This window comes from Danio rerio, chromosome 18 (assembly GCF_049306965.1).
Source record: "Danio rerio strain Tuebingen ecotype United States chromosome 18, GRCz12tu, whole genome shotgun sequence".
Taxonomy (NCBI): Eukaryota; Metazoa; Chordata; class Actinopteri; order Cypriniformes; family Danionidae; genus Danio; species Danio rerio.
Window position 1 is genome coordinate 42,002,501 of NC_133193.1, and position 18,625 is coordinate 42,021,125.

Sequence of the window (18,625 nt, forward strand, 5' to 3'; positions counted from 1 at the left end):
GTTAGCTTTTGTAAGTGATTTTATTTTAGAATATGTAATGTTCTCAGTAATATTTGTAAAGGAAACACAGGCCCTGTATGGGTCTGCATATATTTGAATTAATATGGAAAACGAGTGCATGTTTTTACCAAAACTAATATTGGACTTTTATTTTTAAATGTGTGTGCGTGTAAAACAATATCATTTGCACAAAGAAATTATGGGGTTCTTCTCTAAAGAGGTTGTTACCACCCCGTTTAGAGCATCAATATGGGCGGTTTATGTTATAACTAACGAGGTTCAAACGATGGATCTGCAACAGAGAAACTACGGGTTTTGGGAAACACTCGTCACTACATTGTTCTTTTCCCAAACGATGCATTGTAGACTATTCAGCTGCTAGTTACGTCATTGTTTGGGAAACCCACCCCAGAACTACTGAAATTACAAATAATAAAGTAAAATGTTCCATGCAATCATTTATAAAACGCATACACAACAAGATAAAAAATTTGACTTAATTATGTAATGATTAAAAAAAGTTAAACTAAACGTATGATTCAGGAAGTGAAGATAGTCAAAACAGGTAAATAACAGTCTATATAGTGACATAATATTTTTGAAATATAAATAACTAGATATAATAGTGTTATTATTCAAATACAATATTCATCAAGAAAACACAAAATGCATCAGCAATGAAACACCCATCAATAAAATAAATCCCAGCGTTAAAATATAAAATGAATATATTGCCATAGGCCTTAACTTTAACACCTTAAGCAGTACTATTTGTGAGCGTATCTGTCCAGCAGAAGCTCTGACTGGCTACTATTTCTGCCAGTAAAACTTGTCCAGGGTTAAAGCCCTAATGCTACTGTAAGGAGCTTATCATTTGCTTCTCTCCCAGACTCAATCCCTTTCTCCTCCCACTTAAGACTTCAGCCTGCAAGCGCACACCTGACACAAACTTCTTTTCAACGGTAAGCTGAAATAAATTGATTCTGCTTAACATTAAAAACACTTTTTTTATTGCTGTTATATGAATTTACATGTGTCTGGTCATTTTTAAGGCTGCAAAAGAATGTGCTTTTTTAATAACAGATTGGTTTAGAGGTTAACAGATTGTAAATATGACTACATTTTATAGAGGTAAAGTTGGTTTTATATTTGCACATTTGGGCTTTCTCCATAATAATATAATTTCAGAAAATAATTCTTTGCAAATTCTAAATAGATAAATCATATTAGCAGCTAAAGATTGTTTGCAGTCAATTAAATAGTGCTAATGTTGTTTTAAAGTCATATTACATGCAATGTCAGACTGAATATTTAACGTAGCATGGTAAACAATAGGCTATAGGGAGTGTAACAAGTTGTCAGTGAATGAATGTGTGCATATGAAACCAACTTTAAACCTTAAAGTTGGTTACAGATATAAAATAAAAGAAAAATGATGAGTGTTAATATAGGCCTTTTTTATTTACAACACTAAATATTGGACTTCAAATATAGGTATTTCTATTTATTTATTCGTTTGTATTGCATGAGCTTGACATTTTTACAGTAGTTTAACACTTGGAGGATACACTGAAATCAACATTTTATGCAACTTTTTGCTAGCTTTTTGTCTGTATATTTTCAGTGCACGAACCGTGACAGTACAAGCCCTTAACATTTAAACACTCCATGAATGCACTTTAGTCCAGTGTTGATGTCCCTGCAAGCAATTTGCTGACTAATAGATGTTCAAACACAGATATCTTGGCTAAAACAAGACTAAATTTGGCCTATAACACAGGCAGTTTAGACAGACTTTCCATATAGTCAATAATTCTTTGTTTATTTGATGACTAGTCTATTTTTGGGGGAGTAACTAGATACCTATTAGATTTCCATAACTTTAGCCAAGACATCTATGTTTCTATGTTTATTGGATGTAATTTAAACACAATGTTGCTTGGTTGGGCATTTACTATTGATAGATTTTTTTTTTTTTGTACAGGACACATTAAAGAAAGGATCCTTACATGCTATTTACTAATGCATTTCAGAGGCAGAATAAACTTTATTATTTATTTTCTTATTATTTATTTACTTTATTTCAGAGATTATGAGTGCACCTGAGTGCATTATTTATGGTAAATTTGCACAAGATAAAAACTATGTAGGATACAACTGAGGCTAAAGCACACAAGGATAAAGGGTGTATTTCCTATCCTATACCACTAGATGGCACAAAAACCGCATTTTTCCTTCCTAAACATCGTTTTGACCATGGAAATTTAGTAAATCCTTACCCTGTGTAAATACAATTAATTTTAGCCAAACAACTTAACCAAATGTAGTTCGAGACACGTTTTGTTAATGTTTTCTTGTTTTGTTCAGGATAAATAAATGAACAACTATGTAAATTTATGCTGTCTGCAGAATAAATGTGTCCTTCAGTTCAGCTTAATGGTACAATAATTAACAGATAATAAATAATTGTCTGACTTTTGCATTTGCTTAAATTACATACAAAAAATACATTTTACAAGCAATATTTTTAGGCTAGTATAATAAGATTAGAAATATGTTTTTTATATATTAGCTACAGAACAAATTACTGCCATCCAATTGTGCTATAGTATCACAATATTAGTATCTTGCAAAATAGCTAGAAACATATCCTCTTGGCAAAGACAAATTAAATGAGTTATTAAACTATTGTTTTAAAATGTGTGTAAAAAAACAGCACTCTGAAAATATAATATTTTTTTTACAGGATAAAAATTTGATATTTCAAAAGGTGTAGCTTAAGTCCCATGTATCATTCACTTTCTTCCGGCTTAGTCCCTTATGGGGTCACCACAGCAGAATGAACCACCAACTATTCCAGCGGATGCCCTTCCAGCCACAACCTAGTACTGGGAAACACCCATACAAGCATCCTTCTTGCTGTGAAGCGACAGTGCCAACCACTGAGCCACAAAGTCCCTGATAATTAAAAAAATAAAAGATAACCTAAATGTTAATATACAGCCAAGGCCTAAAATGACTTATACTCCAGGGATATGAATGATTTCAGGCTTGAATGCATAATGCCACAAATGTCATATTAAAATTCTGAGTGTTTATTTTTATTCAGTGTGTGTGATTTTTGGTTGATGTAAATGCATGTTATTTCTCCGCATGTGCAGGTCCAGCTTCAACCAGACGCAAAGATGTGCGACCAGACATTCTTGGCCATCACATTTGGCCCATGTGATAAATGCAGTGAGAACAAACCTCTGATGAATATTTATCTGAAGAATGAGCCAATCAACTACTGCTCGCTATGTGTGGAGATGGTAAGTTATCACACACTTCCGCTGCTCCAGGATCAGTTCGGTAACACAATGTTTAATCTAAAACATAAAATTTACATTGAATTTATTGTAAATCGCTGAGCAGTTGAACAAAGCTTTTAAAGTAGTTGTATTCAAACTCACAGCATTAAATGACCATTTAATATAAGGATGATATAAGGACATTATAATCATTGCTAATATATTTGAACATGCAGCATATATATGTACATATTTGTAATTTCAAATGGTTAAAAAGTGCATCTAAGCAAACATTTTTCTAATATTTCGAAATATATGTTGCTTTGTGTTATATCTGTAAAATCCAAACATGAATGTGTATTTTAAATATGTGACTTGCATTTATTGCCATATATCAGATTTCTATGGTAAAAAATAACACTCATTATCCTAAATACTTTATGCCACACAAAGACCTCTTTGTACACTAAAAACAAGAAAAACTTGCTGCAAGTGAAGCTACAAACTATTATTTGAATAATAGAGCCATGTTCTGACATTACAAGAGAGCAAATGATTAAATGTGGCAGCCTTAACAACATTTAATTCAATTCAATTAATGTATGTAGCTCTTTTACAATGTAGATTGTCTCAAAGCAGCTTAACATAGACGTTAAATTGAAATTGAAAGAGTGTCAGTCCAGTTTTCAGAGTTCAGTTTAGTTCAGTTCAGTGTGGTTTAATTTTAACTGCTGAAAGTCCAAACACTGAAGAGCAAATCCATCAATGCGCAGCTCCACATGTCTCAAACCAAGCAGTCAGTGGCGAGGTACAAAACTTCACCAATTGACAAAAGTGAAGTGGAAAAAACCTAGAGAGAAACCAGACTCAGTTGGGAACGACCGTTTCTCCTCTGGCCAAACTTCTTGTTCAGATCTGCAATCTAGGCGCCGAGGGCTGGAAAACGCTAGACGTCCATTGTGGAGAAGTTGCAGGTGTGAGTAGGTCACCAGCGGGTGTGCAGGCTAGCTAACCGGACCAGTGCGGAGACTTGTCTGTCACTGTGTCTTTCAGGAATCAGTCTCATGCTCTCCACTCCTCCATGACCGCCACTGCATCTGCTCAGGATACGGCCTGGTCTAGGGTTATGGAGACTTCTAGAAGTCCTCTATAGCTGGCAACATCTTTTCAGAGAACTTGAATCACATCAATGGTGCAGCACAATCTCTAGAGGCCTCGGGATGAGTATCCTCAGGTGGAAATAAGAAAACAATTAGCGTAGCTGCTGTTCATAGTTTATTTAAACAAGAGATATATAATATCAATGCAAAAAGGAAGTGAGATAAATGAAAATGGCAGGTATATAAACAAACATGTAAAGCATATGAGTGTTTCTAATGAAATGTTGGTGCATAGAGGAGTGTGTTCTACAGGTGGCTGTCAAGCCCATTCTCCTGCGTGGAGCACACTCATGCATCATGCCGTTATGTGATGCACTGTGTGTACGCTTTACTAAAAAGATAGGTCTTTAATCTAGTTTTTTTTAACTGAGCGAGAGTGTCTGAGCTTCGGACATTATCAGGAAGGTGATTCAAAAATTTAGAAGCCATAAATGAGAAGGCTCGACCTCCTTTATTGGATTTTGCTGTTCTAAGTGCAACCAGAAGCCCGGAGTTTTGAGATCTTAAAGAGTGGGTTAATTTGTAGTGAGACATAAGGTTGGTTAGATAAACAGGAGCTAGATTATTTAAAGCTTTATAGGTAAGAAGTAATATTTTGTAATCAATACAAAACTTAAAAGGCAGCTAGTGAAAGGAGGATAAAATTGGGGTGATATGATCATATTTTCTAGACCTGGTAAGAACTCTGGCAGCTGCATTTTGCACTAACTAAAGTATATTAATAAAGGATGCTGTGCAGCCAGCAAACAGAGCATTACAGTAATCCAGCCTAGAAGTCATAAAAGCATGAACTAGCTTTTCTGCGTCTGAGATGGATAGCATACTTTGTTACTTAGCGATATTTCTCATCAAAAATGAAATAGGAACAATGATATGGAACTGAAAACTTGAACTGAAAAGTAAAACTTTATAAAAGTTTATAAAAAAGTCGGTTGCTACATTTTTCCAAACAAATTAATTTAATATTTATGCTCATATTTATCATAAAGAATCCTCTTTAAGCACGAGGTTAAAGGGTTACATGTAATAATATGTTAAATTTATGCATTAATATTTTAAATGGATGTTTAATGTTCTGTATTGTAATGTCCATTTGTCATTAATTCAATAGTCTCACATATAGTAACAAGTTATATTCTAACTGTCATAACAGAGAAATTGTAATTACCTTTATAATCCAGATCATTTGTATGTCACTATGATTTGCACAGCTTTAGATATCCACATCAGTATAATCAAATGTTTTCTTATCTATTTATGTTGAGAGGAAAGAGCAAACACACACACACACACACACACACACACACACACACACACACACACACACACACACACACACACACACACACACACACACATATATCCATCAAAATAGTTGTGTATTTTCATACAAATGATTTATTGGCTCCAAGTATTTGTCTCGCAGAAGTTAATGATACATACTGTTGAAGTCAGAATTATTAGCCCCTCTTTTATTAGTATTATTTTTATTAGGCTATTTTCACAATATGTCTGATAACATTTTTTTCTTATAGAGAAAGTCTTATTTGTGGTATTTTGGCTAGAATAAAAGCGGTTTTTAATAAAAAAAAATTATTAATAAATAAATAAAAAACATATAAAGGTCTATATTTTTAACCCCTTTAAGCTATATTTATTTTCGATAATCTACAGAACAAATCATCGGTATACAATAACTTGCCTAATTACCCTATCCTGCCAAGTTAACCTAATTAGTTAAGCCTTTAAATGTCACTTTAAGCTGTATAGAAGTGTCTTGAAAAATATCTAGTCAAATGTTATTTACTGTCATCATGGCAAAGATACAATAAATCAGTTATTAGAAATGAGTTATTGAAACTATTATGTTTAGTAATGTGTTGAAAAAAATCTTCCCTTCGTTAAACAGAAATTGGGGAAAAAAATAAACAGGGGGGCTAAAAATTCAGGAGGGCTAATAATTCTGACTTAGCCCACTGGTAAGCATCCTCATGTCATCACTTACACATAACACATGTGTAAAGTGCTTTATCAAAGCGCTCTCTGAAACACGTCTGAGAGAAGGGATCTGGTACTTATTTAGACCACCTATACCAGCATGTAGCCTAATTATAGTTACACAAGTAAACACCACCAATCAAACTACTACACACAACATACACTGTAGAATTGCAGTACTGACTAATTGTCTACTAATAGGCATAGCAAATATATATTAAGAACTAACAACATCACTAGTCCAATCAATTAATGTGTGGAAAATGACCCCTCAGTGTTCATTAACACATTAACTAACAAATACAAAAGCCTCCTCTCAAGTCAAAGTGGTTTAATTAGTACATGACTTAACTCAATATTAGTTCATTTTAAAATAGCTAACATTTGATTTAGCAATTTGTACATGTGATTATCTGTTTTGCATATAGTGATGCTTTTTATTTGAATCATGGGACCCTAATTTGACTTTTATTTACATTTTTAGTAAAGTTTAAGAAAATAGATTGTTTTAAGTGGTCACGCAGTCTGCTAATGTTTTACACATACACACTTCTAGAATTTGTGCTGTTTAACATTAACCTATGCATTAATAAAAATATTCTTTCCATGTGTCCTCAGTTATTTTTTCCTTATTGAAAAGGGTTATTTTGTCTTGTTATTGTATTGTATTATTGCACATTATAAAATTGTTGTTATCCTCGTCCGATTTTGTCGAAGATAAAGGTCCCAGAATGCAATCGATAGCGTAAAAAACGCAAAACACCCCATGATGCAATATCATTACGATTTTTTAACAAAAATAAAAAAAGTATATATGATATCAGATGTATCAGTCACAATCAGATGTAAAAGTGATTTTGGCTTCAGTCAGGGCTCCAAAAATAAATGTGATGCTGATGGTGGTGATGTGTCACGTGACTCGGGCGCTCACGTCAGAGCATCATCAGCTGTGCAGACTGTGCAGTATCAGTCTCGGCTCATGATAAAAAAATCATATTTACTGACCAATTCGCCATCCGTTTGTGCTTTATTAAAGATGGCCTGTCAGGGACTGGCGAAGGGCGAAACTGTCCAAAGCCTGAAAGCGGAGTCGGAGTCTTTAAAAGCCAAACTGGAGGAGGAGAGAGCCAAACTACACGACGTCGAGCGTGAGTAAAACCCTCAGCGGCTGTGTGTCAAAACCCAGCAAGCTGCCTAGATAGACTGCATTCGTGGACATTATTGCAAGACGCTAAAATAGCTTGTATTGGACTTGAATTGCAGCAAAAACGAGATAAATGTAGGAGAAATACTCATTGGTGTCCACGTAATCTACCGCTATCAAAACTGTCACATTATACATGAAATCAAGAAGACGTTTAAATGATTAATGTAATGTTTTGAGGCCTATGATGTTATGGTCAAGAATTACATTTAATTTTAACCCTGTTATATTGTTAAGCCTATGATTTAGGCGTAATATAACTAGATTTTTTTTATTAAAAGTTAGATTTTGCCATGAAAAAATGGAATGGATGGTAAATTACTTGGAGATTTTTCTCATTTATGTTAGGTTTAGATTATGTGTTAGGTTTATTATTATTGTTTTATTGTTGTATAATTTTTTTATATAAATATTAATTGCTGGTTGTGCTTTTTTAATGTTTTGAGTATTGTCACCATTTATTTTGGTTTTGCATGCATGTGCTTGTCAGGATGGATTTTGATAGCAGCATGTTGATTAACAAGGTTATTGAAATGGGATTATCATTTAGTTGCAAAACTTTCATGACATTTCTCATTTTCATGTACTGTAGCCTACTTGACATGTATTTGAATTGGACAGATCTGCTCCCGATACTGTGCCATTTTTTTTTAAACCTAATACAGTTTCTATAGTTCTGGTGTTCTCAAATAATATATCTTCTTTAGTAAAAATAACAGACCAATGGCTTACATTAAATGACAGACGATACAAACTAACTAAAAACATGATTCTTGCTATAAACTATAGGCTACACTATTTTAGCATTCATTATAACATTGATCTGATCTGTTCAGCTTATGTTTCCTTTTTTAATATTAGGATTTTTCTTTAAAATCTGTACTAGGCTACCACTATTGACCCTAATCATTGGTAAAATAACCTGCCTTTTAGCAAAGCCTGATATTTTTTTGCAGGTTTGAAGCAGAATAAACTAAACTGTCTGAGGCCACCCGCTGCGAGTGAGATGTAAAAACTGAAAGCATGTCTGAAAATGTATTATATAAATTATATATAACAGCAGCACAAAGGGAAGAAATCAGTGCGTTGAGGATCTGTCCAATGTATCATTGACACTTTTCTAATTTAAACTTTCAGGTAGGCGAATGCAATCTGCTGATCTAGCAGATAAAGCGCAACATGATGTACAAACAGCAATAAACTCCATTTTACTGGTCAAAAAGAACCCATTTAATGCAGAACTAAATGCATTTCTTCACTGATTATTAAAACTTAACTAACAGGAACAAATAATCTTGGAGAGTTTTTTGTGTTGTCATATATTCATCTGTGCTTCACATTAAACTTGGTTTAATGGTTTCAGAACATTTGGGATATAGTAGGCCTACATGCCACTTTCCAGTGCCTTGTAATAGGCTACCTTTGTGGCTTTTGTTGGCTGATACACAGAATATAGCGCACGCGCAAGATCGGATTTGGATCAGTATCAGCTGGCCAATACCGAATCCAGCAAAAATATGCAGTATCAAACCAATATCCAATATAAGTATCGGGATCAGTGCATCCCTAGTTTCAACCATAGCAGCAATGAATAGAAAAAATGAAAAACAAACAAATTCTAATTCATAATGTTAATGAAATGACAATAGTATCTCAATGATAAATAAAATAAATTAAATAAAAATAGGTCATCATACTGGCCCCGTTCAAAACAAAAATTATGTTTTATTTAAAAAACTAAATTTTAGAAATTTTTATTGCAACAAAAAAAAAAAAACGTTCAATTTGAAGACAACAACAACAAAAAACAACTCTAAATTGATTTATACTTATTTACATGCACTGATTTATAGTTTTTCTTTTTGTAATTAAAGTCCAACTTAAAAATACTCACTATTGTGGTCCTTTCAAATAAACACATTCGAGGGATGTAATACACATACTGTATCAGTATAAGTATGTCTTGCAAATTGAGTCTGTACATTGGCACTGTCATGCTGTGGTAGCTAAACTACAGTAACACTTAATATGTCATACTTTTCCAAGCATGCCTGATGACAATTTTCAAGCACAAAGGCTTGTGGGTATTCCCCTAGCATGTTGCGTGCTAACATACAACAGTTTTAGTATGAGATGCTCTATGTTGTTGTGATTTACAGTAATTGCTATGGTAAATATAATTGTATTGCAATTTACAGCTACATGTCTATTGTTTACATTTCTACATTTACTATTGTTATATATATATATATATATATATATATATATATATATATATATATATATATATATATATATATATATATATATATATATATATATATATACATACATACATACATACATACATACATATATATATATATATATATATATATATATATATATATATATATATATATATATATATATATATATATATATATATATATATATATATATATATATATATATATTATCATCTGTTCCTGAGATGAGCTTCTGGTGGTGAGGTGTTTGTCTTTCTGGCTGCAGTGCATCAGGTGGCAGAAAAGATGGAAGCTCTGGGTCAGTTTGTCATGAAGACCCGTCGAACGTTAAAAGGGCATGGAAATAAAGTGCTGTGTATGGACTGGTGCCGGGACAAGAGAAGAATCGTCAGCTCCTCTCAGGTAACAGGATGTATACTGTAAAAAAGGCTGGGTCCCACATAACTCCTTTGTGTCCAAACACAAATAAATTAGGTTAACTTTATCATTTTTACAAATTTAAATGGATTAAACATACAACAATTAAGGTGTCCCAAAAGACCTTAAGAATTGTGTTGTTTCAACTCATTTTAAATAAGTACTTCAGACAAGCAACAAAATTAATTTTTTGCATGTACTGTCATAGCTTCTAACAACTGCTGTCAATGTGACCCTAATTTGGGGGCTTTTAAATGGGTAGAATTCTTTGCTTAGAAATGGTTAAAATTAAGTGAACAGCAGCCAGCATATTGTTTCATGTTATTATTACTTATAATTTAAACTCAAAAAATACATTTTTGCTGCTTGTTCAAACTACTTATTTAAAATGAGCCAAAACAACACAATTCTTTAGATTTATTTTTGGGACAACCTAATTGTTTATGTTAAATCCACTTAATTTTTTCTTTAATTTAACTTAAGCGGTTTGTGTTGGCACAACATGAATGAATTGTGTGGAACCCTTGTTTACCGTGTATCGAATGCAATTTAACTGATGAGGTAAATAAAATGTAATTATTAAAAGGATTATGGCTTGTTTGTTAAATATTTTATTGTAGCCTATTTAGACTTTTTTTTTGCACAACGCATTGGCAATCCTACAGAATATTTATTTTTGCTATTCATTATACACTCGAAAAATGATGTTTGCTGTTTGTTCGAACTACCTATTTAAAATGAGTTAAAATAACACAATTCTTGAAGTTTTTTGGGACAACTTAATTGCTTTATGTTCAATCCACTTAAATTTGTAAAAAACCGACAAGTTAGCTTAATTTGTTCATGTTTTCCTAATACAGTTCAAATGTTAATGGTAATGTTAAGTGTTAATGTTAAGCGTTCCAATGTTAATGTTAATCGTTTTTTTCCAAATTGAAGTGGAGCCCAGAATTTTGCAATCTACACTCAAAAATGATTTCTGCTGCTTGTCTAAACTACTTATTTAAAGTATGCTTGAGGGAAATTACAAAGTTGAAACAACACAAATCTTGAATTTTGGGGGGACAAATCAATTGCTTTGTGTTCAATCCACTTAAATTTGTTAAAACAATAAAGTTAACTTAATCGATTTGTATTGTGACAACCTAGCATTTGTGACAGTGTAACCATTTATTTCATGTGTTCCAGAACAGAGAGTCTTAGAAAGATAGTTTCTGCTTTTTTTTCTGGTTTTCAGCTTTTTTCAGAATGTCCTCTTTTGTGTTAAAGAGAAAAAAGACACTCATAAATGTTTGAAACCATATTAGGATGAGCAAGTAGTAAGTATATTTTCTTTTTTGGTTTAACTCTCCGTTTAAAATGATCCGTAAACCACATTATTTTGATCAAAAGGGGATTCTGAGTCATTCACAAAAAAATATTTTACAGATTTAACAGACAAACTAGGAAGTTAAGGAATGTCTTATTTTTTTAGGTTACAAGCTGTTTACTCATTGAAAACCAACATGTAATTAATGTATACAAATTCTTACATAAAGCCTCTTTAATGTGCATGTTTCATTTTTCATCAAATTTATTTTTATTATGTTTTTGAAAAGTCATTACTGAAATCTTGAATCTCTCCTATAGGATGGAAAAGTCATTGTGTGGGATGCATACACAACCAATAAGGTAAATCTGTCTATATGCGTCACACAATCTTCTAGGGAGATGTTTTGCAGTGCTGCAGCTTTTGAACATTATAATCTGCATGTTTTATAGTTGTAAAGCTCTCTAATGGAAACCCGGGGTATTAGTACCAAACTAATCCGCCAGCCACATAAAAACACATATTAACACATCAGCCATGCAGAATGCTGTTTTGGTGTTCATTTAAGTACATATGTGTGAATGTGTTTGAGCATGGTAAAACGAGTGTAATATATATTTGTAATTTTTGTGTGTTTTGTTGAAAACAAAAGGACAAACCAATTATTTTAGACATTATTTAGGCCTGTTTACACTTGTATTGTCTGCTTAGATCTTTTACAACTTATTCCGTAGTGAAGTAACAGATAAAGGAAATTTTCAAGTAGTCAAGTACAAGTATTTTATATATATATAATTTTCTAAAGCAAGTTTTATTTATTTTTGTTTGGTTGGAACATCATTTTTTTTAAACAATTTTAAATTTTTTTTAAGATAAACATTATTAGCCTCTTTAGTTTTTTTAAATAGGTTACAGAACAAACCACTGTTATACAATGACTTGCCTAGATTACCTAACTAACTTAGTAAAGCCTTTAAATTGCACTTTAAGCTAAATACTAGTGTATTTCAAAATAACTAGTAACATATTATTTACTGTCATTATGACAAAGACAAAATAATTTAGTTATTAGAAATTAGTAAGAACAGCAGGGGGCACCCAATCTGTGGTTTGTGTGGGTCCTAATGCTCCAGTATAGTGACTGCTCAGTGAGTGCCGTCTTTCGGATGAGACGTTAAACCGAGGTCCCGACTCTCTGTGGTCGCTAAAAATCCCAGGATGTTCTTTGAAATAGAGTAGGGGTTTAACCCCGGCATCCTGACCAAATTTGCCCTCTGGCCTCTGTCCATCATGGCCTCCTAACCATTCCCATATCATAACTGGCTTAATCATTCTGTCTCCTCTCCACCAATCAGCTGGTGAGTGGTGTGCGGTCTGGCACAAGATGGTTGCCGTCACATCATCCAGGTGAATGATGCACACTGGTGGTGAATGAGGAGATTCCCCCCAATGTGTAAAGCGCCTTGAGTTATTAAATTTAAGGAATTATTATTATTATTATTATTATTATTATTATTATTATTATTAGTAGTAGTAGTAGTAGTAGTAGTAGTAGTAGTAGTAGTAGTAGTAGTAGTAGTAGTAGTAGTAGTTATTAAAACTATTATATTTTAAAATGTGTTGAAAAAATCTCATCTATATATAAAGAGTTCAGATGCAAAAACCTCTAAGTGCCGTCTAGAATTTTCTTCTACAATGAGCAGTTTTGTCAGCCTCTTATATTTATGTTCAGTTATTTCATATCAAAAGTGATGACAATACCCTATTCTTTCCATAAAAATTAAATTACTGAATCAAGACATAGGAGCCTGAGAAAAATGCTTATATTACAAGAAAATTTCTGATGTCACTTTTTCAGATGGAGGTTTTTGCATCTGAACTCTTTATATAGAAACATATATCATGGTCATATTACAAATATGATATTATAATATATATATGTTTATTTAAAGTGTAAAACCAATAATATAAAGTATTATTGTAAAGTAAAATATAAAGTATAAGTTGCTCTACAGAAAAAGATTATCATTTTAATGCATAGTTATTATATGTAGACACCATGATTGTGGCATTGTGAGTTTTAGAAAAAATACACAAATTGCTGCAAGTTTCTAAATCTAGTGTCTTAGCTGTAAATAATTATAATTGGTAAACAAATAATACAGCCATAGTTCACCAAAAAAGGCTTCCATCATTTAATTATCCTTCACTTATTCCAAGCATTTTTGTTTGCCTCTATTGAGCACAAAACAAGATATGAAGAATGTATGAAAAGATAAAAATAGAAGGAATTACTAAACATTGCTAAAATTAAGTCTTTTATATATATATATTTTTCATTTTGACATTGTTCTGAATTTTTTGTTTTGTGTTCAACAGAGGAAAGGAATTCACAACAGTTTAGTACCTCTTGAGTATGAGTAAATGTTTTTTTTGGGCGAACTGTCCCTTTAAGTTTAATTGTCAGGTTTTAGTCATGTTTAGTCTCAATCTCTGTCTTTCTGATTCTTTATGTTTTGCACTCAATCACCATGATTGTTAACAACTTTTTGGGGGGTATTTTCTAAACCAATCTGCCTTGTAAGACCTGTAAAATGTAAATGATTTCTGTCTACAGGAGCATGCGGTCACTATGCCCTGTACCTGGGTCATGGCTTGCGCTTATGCCCCCTCTGGCTGTGCTGTGGCTTGTGGGTAAATATCCCAAGAGTTTTTATCCTGTAATAATTTAAAAAATCAAAAAGCTGGTATGTGATTTGCACACTATGAAAACGTATTATATAATCTACTGTATTTTGTAGGAGCCCAGTGTCCTGTCTTTCCTTTATAATTAAAATCAACTTAAAGTGCTGCTCTGAGATTATAATGAAATGTACATGTATAGACAGAGTAAATGTATCCTGTTCTGTTTATACGATGTTGAAATCTCTCTGTCTTTTTAATTTAGCGGTTTGGATAATAAATGCTCCGTCTATCCTCTTTCTTTGGATAAAAATGAAAACCTGGCATCTAAGAAGAAATCAGTGGCCATGCACACCAACTATTTGTCTTCCTGCAGCTTCACCAAATCTGACATGCAGGTGAGTGTGCAGTTTTTGTGTAGTGTAGTTATGCTTGGGAACACCTAAAAATGTGGGTTTGTATGGATGCTGAAAATCTTTGAAAGTGCATTCAGATCCTAATCTAGTGTTTTCAGGGTTTGAAATGTGCTAAGAGATTGTATTAAGTGCTTAAAACTGCTTGACAATGTAGTTATGTTGCTTTTATAAGCATAAATCTTACTAAATTGGTTTAAAAATTGTTTTTTAATTTCATATAATTATTTTTGCTTTTGCATAAAATTAATACTCTGGACATGATCTGCCAATTTTTTTATATGGGCCTTTTGATTTAACCAAAACGCATGGAGTTTACGGCTTCATGTGTAAACAATGCATAAAATTGATATATGAAATTGACTTCAAGAATATAAAATAAAAATTTTCTCCGACTCCTATAAAGGCTCAGTAATTTTACTAATAAGTTATTTTCATTGACTTTCAAGTGAAATAACTGCACAAAAACATAGGAGGCTGAAAAAAGTGTTCATTTAAGGAGAACATTTCAGTCGGCATTTAGAGATTTTTGCATCTGAACTCTTCATACTGTATGTAATCTGCCACAGTCAAAGACCGTAGTTTCATTTGGGAAACCAAACCTGGCCCTTGATGAGTTAATCACTCTTTCAAATTAAAGGTTTATATTTAAGTAAAGGTTTTATAAATAGGGTTAGAGATTTGTTTAATTATAAATATGTTTAGGATGTAATAAAACCATGTTACTAAACATTTTTAATAATGAAGTTAAGATGTATACAGTACAGTGTATAAGGTGTATAAGCATGGTGTATACAGTACATGTTGAAATGCTAAGTGTATCAATCGACAATTTATTAATTAAGCTTTAATCAGTGGGTCTGTGGCAATTAATTATGTAGCGAGCAGCTAGTGTTTATGTAAAAAACACATTTCTCAAAGCAAATATCACAGCAATCCCCTGCTCTGAAATCCCCCCTCTTGACCTTTTTAAAATGACATGCATGATTTCAAGCTGCATTTTTATTACCATTTTGTCTTATGAACTGTATATTTCACTGTTCTGTGAGCATCATTACAGGAAATATCCTTCTAAAAATACTGACCACACTTTTCTCTTGGGTTTTTGTATTTTTGAGTGTGTTCTGAGGAAAATGTTGGGGTTTCTCTTTCTCATCATGATCATGGATTGTTCCTCTTTCTTAGTTTGTTTCAGTCCATGACAATAAAGATGAAAAAAGAAGAAGTGAAAGATTTTGTTACGTCAAGGCAAAGGGGATTCATTAAATCTATTAATAAAGAGTGAAAGTTTCCCGACTTCCTGTTGCTATGATCTCTGAGGGGATTCTACTTCAAAACTGATTGATAGAAGATTATTTTTCATCTTTAAATAAATATAAAATATATAGATAGATTTATAAATCAGTCCAACAATCAATCAATCAATAAATAAAGACTGAACTAGGTACTTTGTGTTAGATACAAAAAAAAAACAACAACAACAATGTATGCGTTTGTAGCAGTGAGTTAATTGTAACGATCAAAATCTACACTAGAGGGTGCTATTTATTTCTTTAACACCATCACTCATGTATTGTGTTACTGCAAAGCATTAGGGAAACTTTCAAATGATCTGCAGAAGTGTGTAAATCATGATATATCCTCTATAATTATGTATATACATAATGTATATATAAAAACATAATTCGTGCATAAACCAAGCACTAAACACAGCAATCTATATTTGGTTATTCTTCTGATTAGGTTAAGCTGCCTTTTTTATAATATACAACTTAAGTATTAGCAATTTTTTGTCCTCTTTTGAGTTCTTGACCTCTGCTTTTTGTCTATGTGTGTGTTTCAGATTCTGACATCTAGTGGTGATGGGACATGTGCATTATGGGATGTCGAGAGTGGGCAGTTGCTGCAGAGTTTCCATGGTCACTCGGCTGATGTTCTCTCTCTTGACCTCGCACCCTCTGAGACGGGAAGCACCTTTGTGTCAGGGGTCAGTAAACACCGTCTACACACTAATTCACCTGTTTTACACACACATCTCACCTCACTTAAACACATCGCTCTGTCAATACAACTGAAAGCGAGCTAAAATATCTGCTTAATGTCAGTTTGTACTTGTGAAAGAAAGCACTAGATATTTTTACACATCAAAGTATAAAACTTGTTATTAGTTTACATGTCAAAATTATATGTCATCAGTGTTCATTTACATGTTAGGATGTTGTTCAGTCAGAATTGGTTTTGTGCAGCTATTTTTAGGCCAGGAGTCTCCTGAGATTCATTGTGTTGAGTGTGAGTGTTGTTCTGCTGGTCTCTGAAGTGCTATGTGTGTGTATGTGTGTGTGTTCCAGGGCTGTGATAAGAAGGCTAATGTGTGGGACATGCGTTCGGGACAGAACGTTCAGTCTTTTGAGACCCATGATTCTGACATCAACAGTGTAAAGTGAGTAAAATACAGCCTCATTCTAAAAAACACATTCTCATGTGTTGTTTTAATGGTACTTTTAGTTCAAAGTTAAGTGTGACCCTGTTTTGCTTTTCCCCTCATTGAATCATTTATTTGCGATTCTGATCAGGGTTACTTTATTGTGGAAACAAATGAGAGACATCAGATGTTCTTAATACATCTACTGTAATGTAATTAAAATAAACCCTATTACCTGCTGATGTTTTCACACTGTTCAGTAGGTTCTTAAAGTCGGTGTGCCACCCAATGCAATAATCTGTTTAAATTGGAAAAACATCATCGTGCTGAAATTAAGGTCTCAGCAACTTCCGGTCACACAGTAGGTGTAGAGTAGGTGTACGTAGATTGCTAGGCGACCATCAACCGTTTTCTCAGAGAATGACAAGCTGATAAAACATTGCTGCAACTATTATACAAGTTATAATTATGGAGAAAATTTTAAAGTGCCGCAGTGCTTGGGTGTTTTGTGTTTGGCTGATATAATTAGTCTAGTGAAATTTGTATATTCCATACAAACTATGAAGATAATCTGTCAAGTCTTGTCACGTGACTCACAGTGCGCTCGCTGCATTCTGAAAAGTTATTAAGATGTTTTCAACTGCGTGTGCCTGGAAGGCATGAGTGCGTTATACCAATATGCATGCTCAAGCCTAACAAGCTTGTGTGCAGAAAATATGCGACATGTGAACGGCCCCTAAGGCCACCATCATTTGCCACCCCTGCAGTTGTTCTTCTTCTTCAACAGACATGCTGGATTCACCTGATTTGTTGACAAATGGGTTCATTGGTGGTTCCTTCGTCCTTCCTAGCTTTGTAGGTTAAATTTTGTTACTCAAGTTACCGAGATTTATAAACACAACACTTGACCCATGTCACCAAACAATTCTTCTTCCAATTCCACCAAAGCTATCATGCATATTAATGAAGTTGCACCTCATACACAATAGAGTGCGCTGATTGGTTTGAACCAAGTCTTTCAAATGAATGAAACCAAGTCTTTCAAATGACTTTCCATTGAGAGGTAGTGTATGGTACGGGTCGGTACGGGTCATTTTTATCAAGCTTTCGTTTCCACTGCCAAAAAAGGTACCCTTTTGGTGGGCATGGTGTACGACAGAAAGTTTCAGACAACAAAATTATTAAAAGAGGAAATTTCACAGTAAAGCCATTAGGGTTGTTCACTTCACATATCATATGAGAAGCACTTCTCACAAAACAGATGCTTTATTCACTAAAATACTTTGTGTATAAATGTTTATTACTAACCTTTCTATGAACTTGATTTGATTATAACTGCAGATCAATGACAGTGCGAAATAGCCTACTGTAACGTCTGCAATTATATAAAATAAATAAATGCAACGTATATGAACACATACAGCCCCTTACAGTCTCCGATATGTTACCAATTACAGAAAAACTACACACAGCATACATTT

General features: G+C 33.2%; 1 protein-coding gene across 1 annotated transcript in view; it reads left to right on the top strand.

The window, feature by feature from the left end:
- The first annotated feature begins 932 nt into the window (after positions 1-932).
- The window catches only part of gnb5b (guanine nucleotide binding protein (G protein), beta 5b), a 35,672-nt gene continuing 17,979 nt past the window's right edge, over positions 933-18,625 (top strand). The window contains 9 exon segments of the mRNA NM_200746.1: positions 933-962; positions 3,162-3,311; positions 7,485-7,596; positions 10,167-10,303; positions 11,948-11,989; positions 14,245-14,321; positions 14,575-14,707; positions 16,566-16,709; positions 17,071-17,162. Coding sequence (NP_957040.1) covers positions 3,186-3,311; positions 7,485-7,596; positions 10,167-10,303; positions 11,948-11,989; positions 14,245-14,321; positions 14,575-14,707; positions 16,566-16,709; positions 17,071-17,162 — 863 coding nt within the window. The 5' untranslated portion in view covers positions 933-962; positions 3,162-3,185.